At 46.4% G+C, this 16,308-nt stretch overlaps 1 protein-coding gene across 1 annotated transcript; it reads left to right on the top strand.

Annotated features, from left to right (window-relative positions):
- Window positions 1–1,175: 1,175 nt before the first annotated feature.
- LOC138762431 (zinc finger protein 271-like) lies at window positions 1,176–14,457 on the top strand. The gene is made up of 10 exons (XM_069936188.1): window positions 1,176–1,383; window positions 2,504–2,711; window positions 3,099–3,494; window positions 3,646–3,782; window positions 4,845–4,929; window positions 6,754–6,979; window positions 7,093–7,169; window positions 10,601–10,722; window positions 11,432–11,521; window positions 12,851–14,457. Exons 1-10 carry the CDS (start codon window positions 1,176–1,178, stop codon window positions 13,741–13,743), a joined length of 2,442 nt encoding a protein of 813 aa, XP_069792289.1. The 3' UTR covers window positions 13,744–14,457.
- The last annotated feature ends 1,851 nt before the right edge of the window (window positions 14,458–16,308 follow it).

Raw genomic sequence — 16,308 nt, 5'->3', positions numbered from 1 at the left:
ACAACAGCTGGTGAGCTACCAGCTTTTCCATAGGAAAACCAGATAATGGAATCTTTCTGTGATCATTTTCCAATTCACCTTCAAAATACCCAAAGACATGTTGAAAGATTCCCGTGTACGATACTGCCCCCAACGGTGACACCGTTAGTTTCATAGCTAGCACATTGGTAATTATGGTTCTGAAACCATGTGTACAAATCCAACAATGTCTGTGAGGAGCTTCTATGCTCTCCCTGTGCCTCCCTGGGTTTCCTCTGGTTGCTCCGGTTTCTTCCTACCTTTCAAAATGTACATGGTTTGTAGGTTAATTTTTTTACATTTCGCACAGTAACTGTCCCTTTCAACCCACGAGCCTGTGCCGCCCAATTACAACCAATTGATTTACAATTCCCAGTATGTTTCAAATGATGGGAAGAAATCAGAGTCCCTGGGGAAAACCCATGCAGACACAGGGAGAACGTACAAATTCCTTACAGACAGTGCGGGATTTGAACCCTGGTATGATTACTAGCGTTGTTGCAAACTGGACCCCCCAAGTCTCTTCACCCACTCCAAAGCATCTACATCCCTCGTAATGAGGCAAACAGAAATGAATCCAATACTCTCCAGATTCTTCAGCATTGGCCAATCTTCACAAACTCCCATGACCAGTTCATTCTCATTGCTATTCACGTCAGCAGATAAGGGGAAAACTGTTGATCCTGAATACATTCGCAAGAACTAACATACAAATCCCTCTTTGAAGGGAGTTCTGTGAGAGTCCCTCTTACTGTTCCCCCTCTGTGATCCTCTGCTCTCAACCAGCATCTGCAGACTTTCTTGTTTAACTCCATTCAGCTGCTCCACTGCGAAGTCTCTTCGAGGAATGGCCACCCTGAAGCGGTTTCCTTTGTGGACGATACAAAGATGGAAGGAGGGGCAGGTAGTTAAAAACACACTGAAATGCTGAAGGAACTCAGCTCAACATCTATTGGAGACAAAGATATATCACTGATATTTCAGGCCTGAGCCTTTCTTCCTGAAAATAATTAGAATAAGCCAGAAGTCTCAGAATTCAAACAAGGGATCCAGACCAACAAAAGGTGTTAATTGGATATGATAAGGGGGGAGGTGAGAATTTATCATGTTTGTGTGAAAGGGAATGTGGAGACATGGGTAAGGAAAGGTCAAGGGCAATGGGGGGGTTAACGAAAGCCAGAGAAGTCGATATTAATGCCATCCAGTTGGAAGTTGACCAGCGGAACAATGAAGTGTTGTCCCTTCTATTTGTGGGTGATCTCAGACTGGCCATGAGACCATGGACAAAGATATCAGCAAGGGAATGGGATAGAGAATTGAAATTGGTGGCCACTGAGATATCCACCCCATTGCATCAGAGCCGAGGTGCTCAATAAAACAATCTTCCAGTCTGTGTCCAGTCTCTCCGATGTAGAGGAGACCACAACTGGAGCACCAGATACAGTAGGTAATCCTTGTAGATTCACAAATGAAATGTTGCTTCACTTGGAAGGACTGTTTTGGGCCCCGAATGGTGGCAAGAGAGGAGGTGTGAGCACAAGTGGAGCATCTGCGGTCACAGGGGTAGTTCCCAAGGGGAGTTATGGAGGGAGTGGTCCCTGTGGAAGGCGGTGAGGGGTGGAGAGGGGAATATGTGCCTAGTGGTGGGATCATGAGGGGAACGAAGTGTTGAGAAAGTCTGCAGAAGGCCTTAGGTTTGAAGATTGGGCAAGGAAATGGCAGATGTAAAGAAGTGTATGATCATGCACTTTGGGGGAAGCAATAAAGGGATGGACTTTTAGAAATCAGAGATGCAGAGTGTTCTCATGCAAGACTCACTGAAGGTGAGTTCTCATGCAAGACTCACTGAAGGTGAACTTACATGTAGAGTCAGTGATAAGGAAAGCAGCTGGCATTCATTTCCAGAGGGATAGAATATGAAAACAGGGATGTGATGATGTTTTATGAAGCATTGGTGAGACTATAGTTTTGGGTCTATATCAAAGGAAGGGTGTGTTCCATTGGAGAGGGGCCCAGAGGAGGTTTCCAAGGATGATCGCTGGAGTGACGGATTTTCATATAAGGAGAATTTGAAGACTCTGGGATTGTAGTTGCTGGGGTTTAGAAGAATGAGGGCAGGGGTCTCATTGAATCCCATGGAGAACTGAAAGGCCTGGATAAAGTGGTCGTAGAGAGGATGTTTCCTCTGGTGGGGAGTCAGGGACCAGAGGGCACAGCCTTGGGATACAAGACATCCCTTTAGAACAGAGAGAAGGAATTTCTTTACATAGACAGTGGTGAATTTGTGGAATTCATTGTTGCGAGTGGCTGTGGAGGCCAATTCATTGGGGATATTTAAGGCAGCAGTAGGAAGGGAATCAAGGGTTTGGGGGGGGGGGGTGTGGGGAGAAGGCAGGAGAATGGGATTGAAAAGAATAGTAAATCAGCCATGATGGATTTGATGGGCCAAATGGCTTAACCCATTTATGATCTTATTGTATTACAGTCAGCCACAGACATCATGTCCCTGAACTCTGGAGCATTGGGAGAGGATTCCTCAGCTGGATTTTAAATTGGCCCCTGTGTGTCAGAGGAAACCCCAGCTCCTCGCCTGGCCACAATGCCTCGCTCTTGGCAAAGGGCTCTGTAGCCACCGTTCTGATCACTGCGAGTTGGCGTTACATCCTGGGTAAGGAGTTTGTTGGGGACCGAAGGCAATTCTGCACTGGGTGCTGAGAGCAGAACCAGGTCCCAGAACAGAGGGCATGCAATGCCCAGCTAGAGGACGCTTCTGCCCGGGTCCTGGCCCTACTCTTAGCCTTGGTGTTGATTTAACCTGCTGCCCAGATTTCCTGGAACCTCCATTAGGCTGAGCACACACTGTGTGCACCCCCGGGGCAAGACTATTGATTTATCTCCTAGTCATACTTTCTCATTCCCACAATGATGAACCTGTTTCAATGCTCTGTCTGTGGGAAGAACTTTAAACTTTAAAAGTTCGAGTCAATTAATGAAACACCAGTGGCTCCACTGAGAGGCCCTTCACCTGCCCCGAGTGCAGCAAAGCCTTCAGCTAGCGGTCAAACTTGCTGACCCAGCAGAAGATTCACAGCAGTGACAGGCTGTTTGTTTACTGAGTGCGGGAAGGGCTTCACCCTGACCTCCCACCTGCTGACTTACCAGAGGGTCCACACTGGGGAAAGGCCGTTCACCTCCTGCCCAGAGTGTGGAAAGGAGTTCGCCCAGTTTTCAAGCCTGAGGACCCACCGGCAGTGTCACACTGGGGAGAGGCCGTTCAACTGCTCTGAGTGCAGGAACGGCTTCACCCAATCCTCCCACCTGCTGAATCACCAGCAGGTCCACACCAGAGAGAGGCCATTCATCTGCCCTATGTGCAGAAAGTGGTACACACGGTCCTCCAACCTACTGACCCACCAGCGGGTCCACACCGGAGAAAGGCCATTCGTCTGCCCTGAGTGCGGAAAGGGGTTCACTCAGTCTCTAACCTGCTGATCCAACAGCGCGTCCACACTGGAGACAGGAAGCGGTTAACCCAGTCGTCCCACCTGCTGACCCACCAATGGGTCCACACCAAGGAGAGGCAGTTCACCTGCTCTGAGTGTGGAAAGGGCTTACCCAGTTGCACAGCCTGGTGAAGCAACAGCGGGTCCACTCCGGGGAGAAGCCGTTCACCTGCTCCAAATGTGGAAAGGGCTTCACCCAGTCCTCCAACCTGCTAGCCCATCAGCGGGTCCACTCCGGGGAGAAGCCAGTCACCTGCTCCAGTCAAACCGCCTGCTGAAACACCAGCGAGTTCACATGTAAAATTTGCAGAGTGTAGAATATTTAAATATCACTCACTCAAACACCAGGAGGGACTGAGGTCTTGTGGTTATTGAAGCAACAAATCCAAACAGGTCTTGGTCTTGTGGTCAATTTGCAATTTGTTTTCAGGTTCAAGTTTATTGTCACATGTACAAAGGTGCAGTAAGGAAGTTTGTTTTTGAGCAGTCTAGCTAGATATCCCGTACATAGTCCAGCAAATAAGTCACAGTGCAGGAGGGTAGTTACAGGGACAGATCAGTTGGTACAAGGTAAAAGCAGCAGGTACGAGGATCATTCAGGAGTCTGATAACAGGGGAAGTAACCGTCCTTGAATCTGGTAGAGGGTGATCTCACACTGGTGAATCTTCTCCATGGGGAGGAGTGGAAAGGGAGTGGGTCTGGGGAGGGGGGAGTCTTTTAATATGTTGGCTGCTTTTCCAAGGCGGTGGAAGTGGAATGGATTCTCTCCCTTAATGTTAGAGACTCCGATTATATATTTTTAAACATTAACAACACAGCGTGGTTGAAGGTTCTCCAGCCCATGAAACCTGTGCTGCCCAATTACCCTACCAATCACGGGGGGATCACGCAGACTCCTTACAGTGGATTTGATTCTGGGTCGTTGATGCTTCAATAACGTTTCACTAACCGTGCCACCCAATTACAGGAATTGGATTTCATGTCCTGGATCTGTACCAAATAAAGCAGTGTGAGCAGTGGAAGAAACACAGCCATCACGTTGAGGGTCGTTAATGACAGTTTTTGTTCAAATTCAGCACGCCCCTTTAAGGGCAGCATGAGCTCAGTCACCTGGTGCATTGTGACATCATAATCGCTGCCCAGGGTGCGCAGGCTGGAAGGGATGCTGGAGTCAGAGAGAAACCTCTGACGACGCCATTTCCCCATGGCTGCCCCGCCACATGGCAATACAAGCAGGGCCAGTTCGTCATGAGGATGTGCACCACTAAAGCAGCTGTGTTTGAAAATCGTGTCTCATCCCCTTGTATCTCTGTAATACAAAGACAAGGCCATTCAGTCCAGGTGGGGCCACACTGGGAGCATCCTGGTATCTCCCCTCCTGTCCCTGTTTCTGCCCCACTCCAGGAAGTTTGTGTATTGGACTCGACCCCAGCTTCTGCCAATGTTTTTGTTTTAACTCCAAAAAAATGGTGTCAATATCGACCTCCAATTTTCAGTTACCCACTTTCCCCCAGTCTCTCACTTTTCCCCATCCCTTGGCCTTCCTTCCTCCAGCTCCCTCCCTCATTCCTTTCCCCTATCAGGGAGCATCTCTTTCAGCCTCTGACCCCTCCCCATCACTTCACACTTCCTTCTTCCACCTGAATCCATTTGCTTATCTGTGCTTCTCTCCCTACTCCCATCTTATTTGCATGTTTGCCTAATTTTTGACATTATTAAGTAGCGCTCAGGCCCAGAACGTCAACTGCATATTGTCTTCCGTGGTCTCTACGTGACCTGCTGGGTTCCTCCAGTACTTCTATACATTGTCCTCAATATCCCTGCCTTAAATCTACTCCCCTGTGTCTTGAGACTCTGTCCCCAGTTCTGAAAATATAACATAGAAATCCTACAGCACAATACACCCCCTTTGGCCCACAAAGTTGTGCCAAACATATCCCTACATTAGAAATTACTAGGCTTTCCCATAGCTCTCTATTTTTCTAAGCTCTATTTACTGATCCAAATGTCTTTTAATGGACCCTAACATATCCACATCCACTACCGTTGCCAGCCACTCATTCCATGCACCTACCACACTATGTGTAAAATACAAAGTACCCTTGTATCTCATCTGTACCTACTTCCCAGCACCTTAAACCCATGTCCTCTTGTGGCAACCATTTCAGCCCTGGGAAAAAGCCTCTATTTACAGAATCAGTGCCTCTCAACATTTTAAACACCTCTATCCTCCTCCTCCGCCACTGTTAGGAGAAAAGGCCATGTTCACTCAACCTGTTTTCATAAAGCATGCTACCTAAACCAGGCAGCATCCTTGTAAATCTCCTCTGCACCCTTTCTTCCAGTAGTGAGGTGACCAGAACTGTACACAGTTTCCAAGTGGGCTCTGACCAGGGTCCTTTATAGCTGTAACATTACCTCTTGGCTCCTCAGTTCAATTCTATGATTAATGAAGGTCAATACATCGTACACTTTCTTAACCACAAAATCAACCTGCGCAGCTGCTCTGAGCGTGATATGGACTCAGACCCCAGGATCCCTCTGATCCTCCACACGGCCAATAGTCTTACCATTAATTCTATATTTTGCCATCATATTTGACCTTCCAAATTGAACCACTTCACACTTATCTGGGTTGAATTCCATCTGCCACTTCTTAGCCCAGTTTTTCATCCTATCAGTGCCCCGCTGTTACCTCTGACAGCCCTCTAAACTATCCACAACACCCCCAACCTTTGTGTCACCTGCAAACTTACTAGCCCATCTCTCCTCTTCCTCATCCAGGTCATTTATAAAAATCACAGAGAGTAAGGGTCCCAGAACATCCCTGAGGAACACCGCTGGTCACCGACTTCCATGCAGAATATGACCCGTTTACAACCACTGTTTGCTTTCTGGGGGCAAGCCAGTTCTGGATCCACAAAGCAATGTCCCCCTTGGACCCCATGCCTCCTTTACTTTCTCAACAAGCCTTGCATGGGGAACCTTACCAAATGCCTTGCTGAAATCCATCCACAACATCTACTGCTCTTCCATCAATATGTTTAGTCACATCCACAAAAATTTAATGAGGTTGTAAAGCTTGACCTGCCCTTGACTATTCCTAATCATATTACCCCTTTCCAAATGTTCATGAAACCTGCCTCTCAGGATCTTCTCCATCTACCTACTGAAGTAACCTGCGCTGGTCTATAATTTCCTGGGCTATCTCTCTGCCTTTCTTGAATGAAGGAACAACATCCACAACTCCAGTTCTCTAGAACCTCTCCCGTCCCCATTTGATGATTCAAAGACCATCACTAGAGGTTCAGCAGTCTCCTCCCTCTCCTCCCACAGTCTCACCCAGTCCTGGCAACTTATCCAAAAGCTCCAGCTCATCCTCTCTCTTAATATCTACATGCTCAGGCTTTTCATTCTGCTGTGTCGTCACTACCATCACCAAGACCCTTTTCCCATGGTGAATACTGGTAAAGTGTTCATTAAGTGCCTCTGCTATTTCCTCGGTCCCTTTCACGCTTGATAAGTCCTCCTCTTTCACGTCTTATCCCCTTGTTCTTCACATACTTGTAGAATGCCTTGGAGTTTTCCTTAATCCTGCTTGTCAAGGCCTTCTCTGGCTATCCTAATTTCCTTTTTAAGCTCTTCCTGTTAGTCTTATAATCTTGTACATCTCTAACATTGCCTTTTGGAAGCTTTTCTTCCTGACTAGATTTTGTATATCACGGTTCCTGTACCCTACCATAACTTCCCTATCTTATTGGAACATACATATGCAGAACTTCTCACAAATATCCCCTGAACATATGCTACATTGCTTCTGTTCCCAATTTAAGCATCCAATTTCCTGCCTGATAGCCTCAAAATTTCCCTTGCTCCAATTAAATGCATTTCTAACTTGTCTGTTCCTATCTGTTACAAATTCAGAGGATCCCAGAACCCAGTGGCAATAGAAATTCACCAAGATAAATGGTTACTTAAACAAAAGTTGCTTTTAATTTTCTTTAACATAAAAACAGGATCAAACTTTAACTTATTACCATTAACTTACCCCCTTCTAATTGTAAGCGCACGTGTGTATAATGTGTGTGTAAGTTCAGAAAAGTTCTTTGATTCACAATCCTTTCTCATTTCTCCAAGTTCACTGGTATCAGGCAATTTTTATACTGTGCACAGAATTTAACATTTATAAAGTTTACCAGGCTCTGGTGCTTGAAAGGTAAATGATTACTGCTCAGGAAGGTTCTTGTCGGTTTTCAGGGAGAGATTTGTTGTACGCTGGACACCCACAACTGATTTCTTTTTTAAAAAATCAACCACTCCAGTGTCTTGCCGAAGAAACTTGCCCCCTCAGGGTTCTCCAGATGAGCCATGGGTACCTGCATGTCTGGCTTCAGCTAAGTTCTTGCATTTTTCATGAGATCTATTTTGTGAAGTGTTACTCTGTGAAGTGTCCTACACTAAACCCCCACAATCTATCTCTTTTTCTTTGGCTTAGCTTCGCGGACGAAGATTAATGGAGGGCTAATGTCCACGTCAGCTGCAGGCTCATTTGTGGCTGACAAGTCTGATGCGGGACAGGCAGGCACGGTTGCAGCGGTTGCAAGGGAAAATTGGTTGGTTGGGGTTGGGTGTTGGGTTTTTCCTCCTTTGTCTTTTGTCAGTGAGGTGGGCTCTGCGGTCTTCTTGAAAGGAGGTTGCTGCCCGCCGAACTGTGAGGCGCCAAGATGCGCAGTTTGAGGCGATATCAGCCCACTGGCGGTGGTGAATGTGGCAGGCACCAAGATATTTCTTTAGGCAGTCCTTGTACCTCTTCTTTGGTGCACCTCTGTTTCAGTGGCCAGTGGAGAGCTCGCCATATAACACGATCTTGGGAAGGCGACGGTCCTCCATTCTGGAGACGTGACCTACCCAGCGCAGTTGGATCTTCAGCAGCGTGGATTCGATGCTGTCGGCCTCTCCCATCTCGAGTACTTCGATGTTGGTGATGAAGTCGCTCCAATGAATGTTGAGGATGGAGCGGAGACAACGCTGGTGGAAGCGTTCTAGGAGCCGTAGGTTATGCCGGTAGAGGACCCATGATTCGGAGCCGAACAGAAGTGTGGGTATGACAACGGCTCTGTATACGCTAATCTTTGTGAGGTTTTTCAGTTGGTTGTTTTTCCAGACTCTTTTGTGTAGTCTTCCAAAGGCGCTATTTGCCTTGGCGAGTCTGTTGTCTATCTCGTTGTTGATCCTTGCATCCGATGAAATGGTGCAGCCGAGATAGGTAAACTGGTTGACCGTTTTGAGTTTTGTGTGCCCGATGGAGATGTGGGGTGGGGGGGGCTAGTAGTCATGGCAGGGAGCTGGCTGATGGAGGACCTCGTTTTCTTCAGGCTGACTTCCAGGCCAAACATTTTGGCAGTTTCCGCAAAACAGGACATCAAGCGCTGAAGAGCTGGCTCTGAATGGGCAACTAAAGCGGCATCGTCTGCAAAGAGTAGTTAACGGACAAGTATTAATATACCCTGTAACATTATCTCTCTCAATGCTATTGTAAAGGAGATCGAATTATGACCACTATCTCCAAAATGCTCGCCCACTGAGAGATCTGACTAGGTTCATTTCCCAATACCCAACATGACGCTGTCTGTAAGGTAGGTTAATTGGGTGTAATTGTGTAGCACAGACTCGTGAGCTGAAAGGGCCTGTCACCATGAAGTATGTCTAAATGAAAGCAGGGATGTAATGATTTTTGAATTATCGGTGAGAACTCTGCTTTGGAATTTATGTTAAAGGAAGAGTGTGTTCCATTGGAGAGGTTCCCAGAGGAGGTTTACAAGGATGATCTCTGGAGTGACAGACATGTTTCCTCTAGTAGGCAAGTTTGTGACCAGAGAGGACTGGGGAATTACTATTAAAGGGACAGAGCATAAATTGGCCTGATAGGTGGATGACAGTTTGATATATTTAGGGCAACCATCATTCTCTTTACCTAAATTGATGCAATCCTTTGATAAAACCCAATTACTTTCATATAACTCTAGCCCACCAAGAGAAATAGAAAGTAGATAGCTCTAGACAAGGCAGAGTCCATTCAGTATATGGGCATCGTTATGTCAAATGAAATGGCAAAATTATTAGAATGCAATATGTGCCTATATATATATATATATATATGTAAAAGATATTATAAGATGGAACCTGATACCTTTTTTTAATCTCAGTTCAAGGATTGAATTCATTAAAATGAATACATTTCCCAGGCTGTTAGATCTTTTTGAGACCCTATCAATAGAGATTAACCAAAATCAATTTAGCGAATAGGGTAAAATGTATGGCAAGGTAAAAGGCCCAGAGTTTGTCTCTAATCTTTACAATTAGTCAAGGAAAAGGGAGGATGGGGCCGACCTTCTCTTAAAGATTATTATTTTGCAGTACAGTTGAGAGCTGTGATATGCTGGTGCTCAAAGGAAAACTATTAAGGAAACACTTTCCATTCCATCTAAGCAATCTTGTCTGATAATAACCTGCAAGGATACATCAATAGAATTGATAACCCATGGGTGAAATCTTAAAATATGGAAAACTACTATAAAAGAACATAAACTCGAGGGAGATATTACAATTCTCAAATGGTGTGCATACGACTTGGATTTCACACCAAATAAATTGGATACTAGATTTAAGAACTGGATAGCTAAAGGAATAACTGTAATATAATGAAAGAAGGAAGACTATTCAGTTTTGAAATGCTTAAAGAGAAACACAGGAGAAAAACAAGAGTTTTATTGCTATTTGCAGATATGGCAATATATTGATAGGAGAGTTAAAAATGTAAACAAGGCGAAGCTAAGCCAAATGTAGAACTGTTCAGAAAAGCATGGTAGTAAAATCATTTCAAGTGTCTATAAAGGTCTCAAATCTTAAACCACACTCGATGTGGTACATTAAAGCAAAATGGGAAAAGGAAGGAGGGAAGAAATCTATCTGAGGAGAATGGACAATATTATGGAGGGATCAATGCAAGTGACTGGTTCACAGAAATGGAGCGAGTTTGGGTGGAAAACCTGATAAGATATTTTTGACACCCTCTCAGAAATCCCATTATGATAGTAGCCTCCCTGTTTGGTGGAGAAATTGTGGAAATCAAAATGCAAACCATTAACTGCCCGGTGATCAAAGATTATTGGTGTGGGATAATGCCCTACCTCAAGAATGGTTGAAACGGGATAAATATTTAATGAATATACTGTTGGTGGTTGTCAAAGAGACTCGTTACCAGGAAATGTTTATCACAGGGAAGGAAATTATACTGGAATATTTCATAGGTCTGACCTTATTCTTACAAATCAATGATTGTTGTTTAAAAATAAATCACTCCCTACTTGCATATAATTTTCTCTTTTTTTTAGTTCTGTATTTCTTCCTGTTATGTACCAGACAGCAGTGATTAAAAAAATGAGCCCAGACGGTGCTGTATTTAAAATAATATGTTTAATTATTAATTAACAATGATATAACACCTATCTAACAACCCTCAACTATGCGTGAATATACTTGTGTGTGTGTGTGTGTGTGTGTGTGTGTGTGTATGTGTGTGTGTGTGTGTGTGTGTGTGTGTGTGTGTGGAACACTCCCAAGTCCCTGCAGCTCAAGGCCCAATTATCAAAATTTAGTTCCAATTTCAGAAAGTCAGTGATGTTGACACATGGGTTTGAAATTGATGCGACACACGAGCTTTGAGATGGGTGAGACACCCAGGGGTTGCATGAAATTAGCAGTTCATAAAGTGGGTGAAATGGTGAGGGGGGTGGTGACAGAATGGTGATTAACTCATCGAAACCTTGTTAAGCTGCTTCAACAAAATGTCCATTTTAGACAAGTGCCCACTTAAACTCCCCTCTTCTTTGGCTTGGGGGATACGAAGCAAGTGATGTTCACAAATCTTCCAGAATCTTTTTTCTGGATCAGCCGAATCAAGTGACTCTCACTCTGGTCCAAGTGCAGTACTTCTTCTGTAAGTAGAACCCTTTTCATCGGTCATTCAAACAAAAGTGACCTTCGTTCTTTTTGATCACAAATTGGTCAGCTCTTTCCTCTATAGGGTCAGGAGGAAATCTGACAGTTTGTCCATAACCACACAATGAGGCCGTGGGTTTCTCATTCCCACAAAGGAGGTCGAAGACCTCTTTACTCTTGTGCTGCCTTCTTAAAATGGCCTCCTGAGCAAACGATACACTGTCTTTTCAATAAGCTGGTCACATAAGGCTCCAATAGCTCAGTGGTGAGAGCAAAGGTCTAGTAAACCAGGGTTCATGAGTTCGTTCCTTGCCGGGTCCATTCTAAATGTAGATGTTACATGGCAATAATGAAACTTTTACATGGTCTTGGATTTAGGGCTTTTTACCTTCACTCTGCAAATTTATTAAAGTTAGGAACATGATGTCTTTGAAGCCTGCTGCGAGATCACAGTCACTTTCCAAAACTTGCAAGGTTTGTTCAATAGTTTCTCTTAAAGGGACATTTCCACACAAATAAAATGAACTGAAAATTGGGAGAAAGTCACATTTCCTCTCTCTAGAAATGTATACCTCAGATAAATATTATGTAGAAAATCATGGCAAATGTGAATATATGATATATATGTGTAATATCTGAGATACATCTGATGGAAATATTTGTTTAAACTTCAATAAAAATTAAAATAAAAAAAAGGAATACTGAAATGCCTGGATACAGTGGACATGGAGAGGATGGTTCCTCTGGTGGGGGAGTCTGTGACTAGAGGGCACAGCCTTGGAATACAAAACATCCCTTTAGAACAGAGAGGAGGCGTTTCTTTATGCAGACAGGTGAATTTTTGAAATTCATTACCGCGAGCGACACTGGACACCAATTAATTGGGGATATTTAAGACAGCGGTAGGAATGGAATCAAGACTTGAGGGGGAGAAGGCTGGAAAATGGGGTTGAAATAAATAGTAAAAACAGTAATGTTGGAATGGTAGGGCAGTTTGATGGGGCGAATGACCTAACTCTCTTATGATCTTATTGTATTACAGTCAGCAACAGTCATCACGTCCGTGAATGTAGCACCATCAAGAGAGATTTCCTCACCTGGATTTTAAATCGGCCCATGTGTCAAAGGCAACCTTAACTCCTAGTGCCTGGCCATCACTCTCCCCACCTGCGTTTCCAAGCCGGGTTTGCTCACTGCCCACAAACCACCCAATCAATGAATACTTCTCAGACTACAATGTCTTGCGCTCATGAAAGGGCTCCTTAGCCGCCACTCTGAGCATCACATATGCGTCTTCCGGGGGAATTGGCAATGCATCCCAGGTAAGGTGAAGCAATTCAGCACTGGGTGCCTGGAGCAGAGCGCAGCACCGTGTCCCAGACGGAGGGTTCCCATGATTCCAGGACTTGCAACACCCGGCTAGAGGACGCTTCTCCCTGGCCTTGGTATTTATTTCACCTGCTGCCCAGCTCTCGGGCCTCCATCAGGCTGAGCAAGCACTGTGTGCCCCAGGGCAGGACTGGATTGATTTTTCCCTGGTCCACAGCGATGAACTTGTTTCAGTGCTCTGACTATGGGAAGAACTTTAAAAGGTCGAGTCAGTTAAGGAAACACCAGCGGGTCCACACTGGGGAGAGAAACTTCACCTGCCCAGAGTGTGGCAAAGGCTTCACCCAGACGTCCCACCTGCTGACCCACCAGCGGGTCCACACTGGCGAGAGGCCCTTCACCTGCTTTGAGTGCGGGAAACAGTTTGCCCAGTCCTCCACCTTGAGCAGCCACCAGCGGGTCCACACTGGCGAGAGACCCTTTATCTGCCCCAAGTGTGGCAAGGACTTCAGCAAGCGATCAAACTTGACCACCCATGAGAAGATTCACAACAGTGACAAGCCATTCGTCTGCCCTGAGTGTGGGAAGGGCTACACCCAGTCGTCTGACTTGCTGAGACACCAGTGGATTCACACCGGGGACAAGCCGTTCATCTGTACTGAGTGTGGAAAGGGGTTCGCCCGATCCTCTAACCTGCTAGCCCACCACCGAGTCCACAGTGGGGAGAGGCCTTTCGTCTGCCTTGAATGTGGAAAGGGGTTCGCCCGGTCCTTCCACCTGTTGACCCACCAGCGGGTCCACTCTGGGGAGAGGCCATTCACCTGCAAAGAGTGCGGGAAGCAGTTCACCCAGTCGAATAGCCTGGTGAGACACCAGCGAGTTCACACATAAAGTTTGCAGGGTGTGGAATATCTAAACATCACTCACTCAAATACCAGGAGGGACTGGAGTCTTGTGGTTATTGGGGCAACAAATCCAAACAGGTCTTGTGCTCAATTTGCAATTTGGTTTGAAGTTCAAGTTTATTGTCACATGTGCAAACTTGCAGTGAGGAAGTTTGTTTTGGAGCAGTCTAGCTAGTCATCCCATACATAGTCCAGCAAATAAGTCACAGTACAGAAGGGTAATTACAGGGACAGATCAGTTGGTACAAGGTAAAAGCAGCAGGTACGAGGATCATTCAGGAGTCTGATAACGGGGAAGGAACCATCCTTGAATCTAGTGGAGGGTGATCTCACACTGGTGAATCTTTTCCATGGGGAGGAGTGGAAAGGGAGTGTGTCTGGGGAGGGGGGAGTCTTTTAATATATTGGTTGCTTTTCCAAGGCAGTGGGAGGTGGAGGTGGAAATGAATTCTCTCCCTCAATGTTAGAGATTTTGATTAAATTTGTTTAAAAATTAACAACACAGCGTGGTTGAAGGTTCTCCTGCCCATGAAACCCATGCTGCTCAATTACCCTCCCAATCACGGGGGGATCATGCAGACTCTTTATAGGCAGGACTGGATGCGAACCTGGGTCGTTGGTATAATAACTGTGTCACCTAATTACAGGAATTGGATTTTATGTCCTGGATCTGTACCAAATAAAGCAACTGTTTGAAAAAGGTGTCTCATCCCCTTGTATCTCTAATACACTCAATGTAAATACAAAGTCAAGGCCATTCAGTCCAGCCGGGGTCACACAGGGAGCATTTTGGTATCTCCCCTCTTGTCCGTGTTTCTGCTCCAGACCAGCCCCCAACCACCTCACCCTGCTGGAATTCTCTTCAGTTTCTTTCTCCTGTCTGTGTTCATTGAGCTGCCACTTCTGGACAGCTGCACTCTTCACCTCAAGGTGAGAAACAGGAGCAGGAGTCAGCCATCCGGCCCCTCGAGCCTGCTCTGCTAGTCAATAAGATTGTGGCTGATCTGGCCGTGGACTCAGCTCCACTTATCTGCCCGTTCCCTACAACCCTTAATTCCCCAAATCCGTTATAAATCCACCCATCTGTATCTTAAATAGGAAACCTCTACTGCTCCCCTTCAGGAGGAGGTCAGGAGAGGACGATCCAGTCCCCATCAAGGGCTCAGTAGAGGCGAATCGGACAATTTGGCGCTGGATATTTTGGTGAAAAAACCGCTGTCACCCTTTGGAGATTTTAGCGCCCACAGTTTGGCGCTGACCTGCTCCCCGCCGCACTCACTGTTACTGCCTGAACCCCTGGCATTCAACCCCCGGTATCGCACCACTGCCTGAAATTGTTTATTGACGATGGGGAATTGGGGGGAGGGGAGGGCGGGGGAAGGTGGAGGGGACTGGGGGACTAGTTGGAGGGGGACCAGGAGTGGAGGGTGATCAGGGATCATGAAATCAGTATCTGGTACCCAGCCACAGACAACCTGCCTCCGCTACTCCAAAAGGGCTCAGTTCCCTCGCATCGTCCGCCGCTACCGCTTACTGCCATGCGCTGGTAAGCCTCCTGCACTTGTAGTGCCGGGTCGGTCAGCTTTACATGATAGAGATACAGCCGCTAATCCGAATGCAGGGTCCAGCACCACAGCCTGAAGCACCACTCTTCGCTTCATAGTAAGTGAATATAGAGTATCTTTCTTTGGCTTGGCTTCGCGGACGAAGATTTATGGAGGGGGTAAAAAAGTCCACGTCAGCTGCAGGCTCGTTTGTGGCTGACAAGTCCGATGCGGGACAGGCAGACACGATTGCAGCGGTTGCAAGGGAAAATTGGTTGGTTGGGGTTGGGTGTTGGGTTTTTCCTCCTTTGCCTTTTGTCAGTGAGGTGGGCTCTGCGGTCTTCTTCAAAGGAGGTTGCTGCCCGCCAAACTGTGAGGCGCCAAGATGCACGGTTTGAGGCGTTATCAGCCCACTGGCGGTGGTCAATGTGGCAGGCACCAAGAGATTTCTTTAGGCAGTCCTTGTACCTTTTCTTTGGTGCACCTCTGTCACGGTGGCCAGTGGAGAGCTCGCCATATAACAGGATCTTGGGAAGGCGATGGTCCTCCATTCTGGAGACGTGACCCATCCAGCGCAGCTGGATCTTCAGCAGCGTGGACTCGATGCTGTCGACCTCTGCCATCTCGAGTACTTCGACGTTAGGGGTGTAAGCGCTCCAATGGATGTTGAGGATGGAGCGGAGACAACGCTGGTGGAAGCGTTCTAGGAGCCGTAGGTGGTGCCGGTAGGTGACCCATGATTCGGAGCCGAACAGGAGTGTGGGTATGACAACGGCTCTGTATACGCTTATCTTTGTGAGGTTTTTCAGTTGGTTGTTTTTCCAGACTCTTTTGTGTAGTCTTCTAAAGGCGCTATTTGCCTTGGCGAGTCTGTTGTCTATCTCATTGTCGATCCTTGCATCTGATGAAATGGTGCAGCCGAGATAGGTAAACTGGTTGACCGTTTTGAGTCTTGTGTGCCCGATGGAGATGTGGGGGGGCTGGTAGTCATGGTGGGGAGCTGGCTG

This window comes from Narcine bancroftii, chromosome 4 (assembly GCF_036971445.1).
Source record: "Narcine bancroftii isolate sNarBan1 chromosome 4, sNarBan1.hap1, whole genome shotgun sequence".
Taxonomy (NCBI): domain Eukaryota; kingdom Metazoa; phylum Chordata; class Chondrichthyes; order Torpediniformes; family Narcinidae; genus Narcine; species Narcine bancroftii.
Note: the sequence above shows the minus strand (reverse complement) of the source record. Positions and strands in the feature narration are given on the sequence as shown.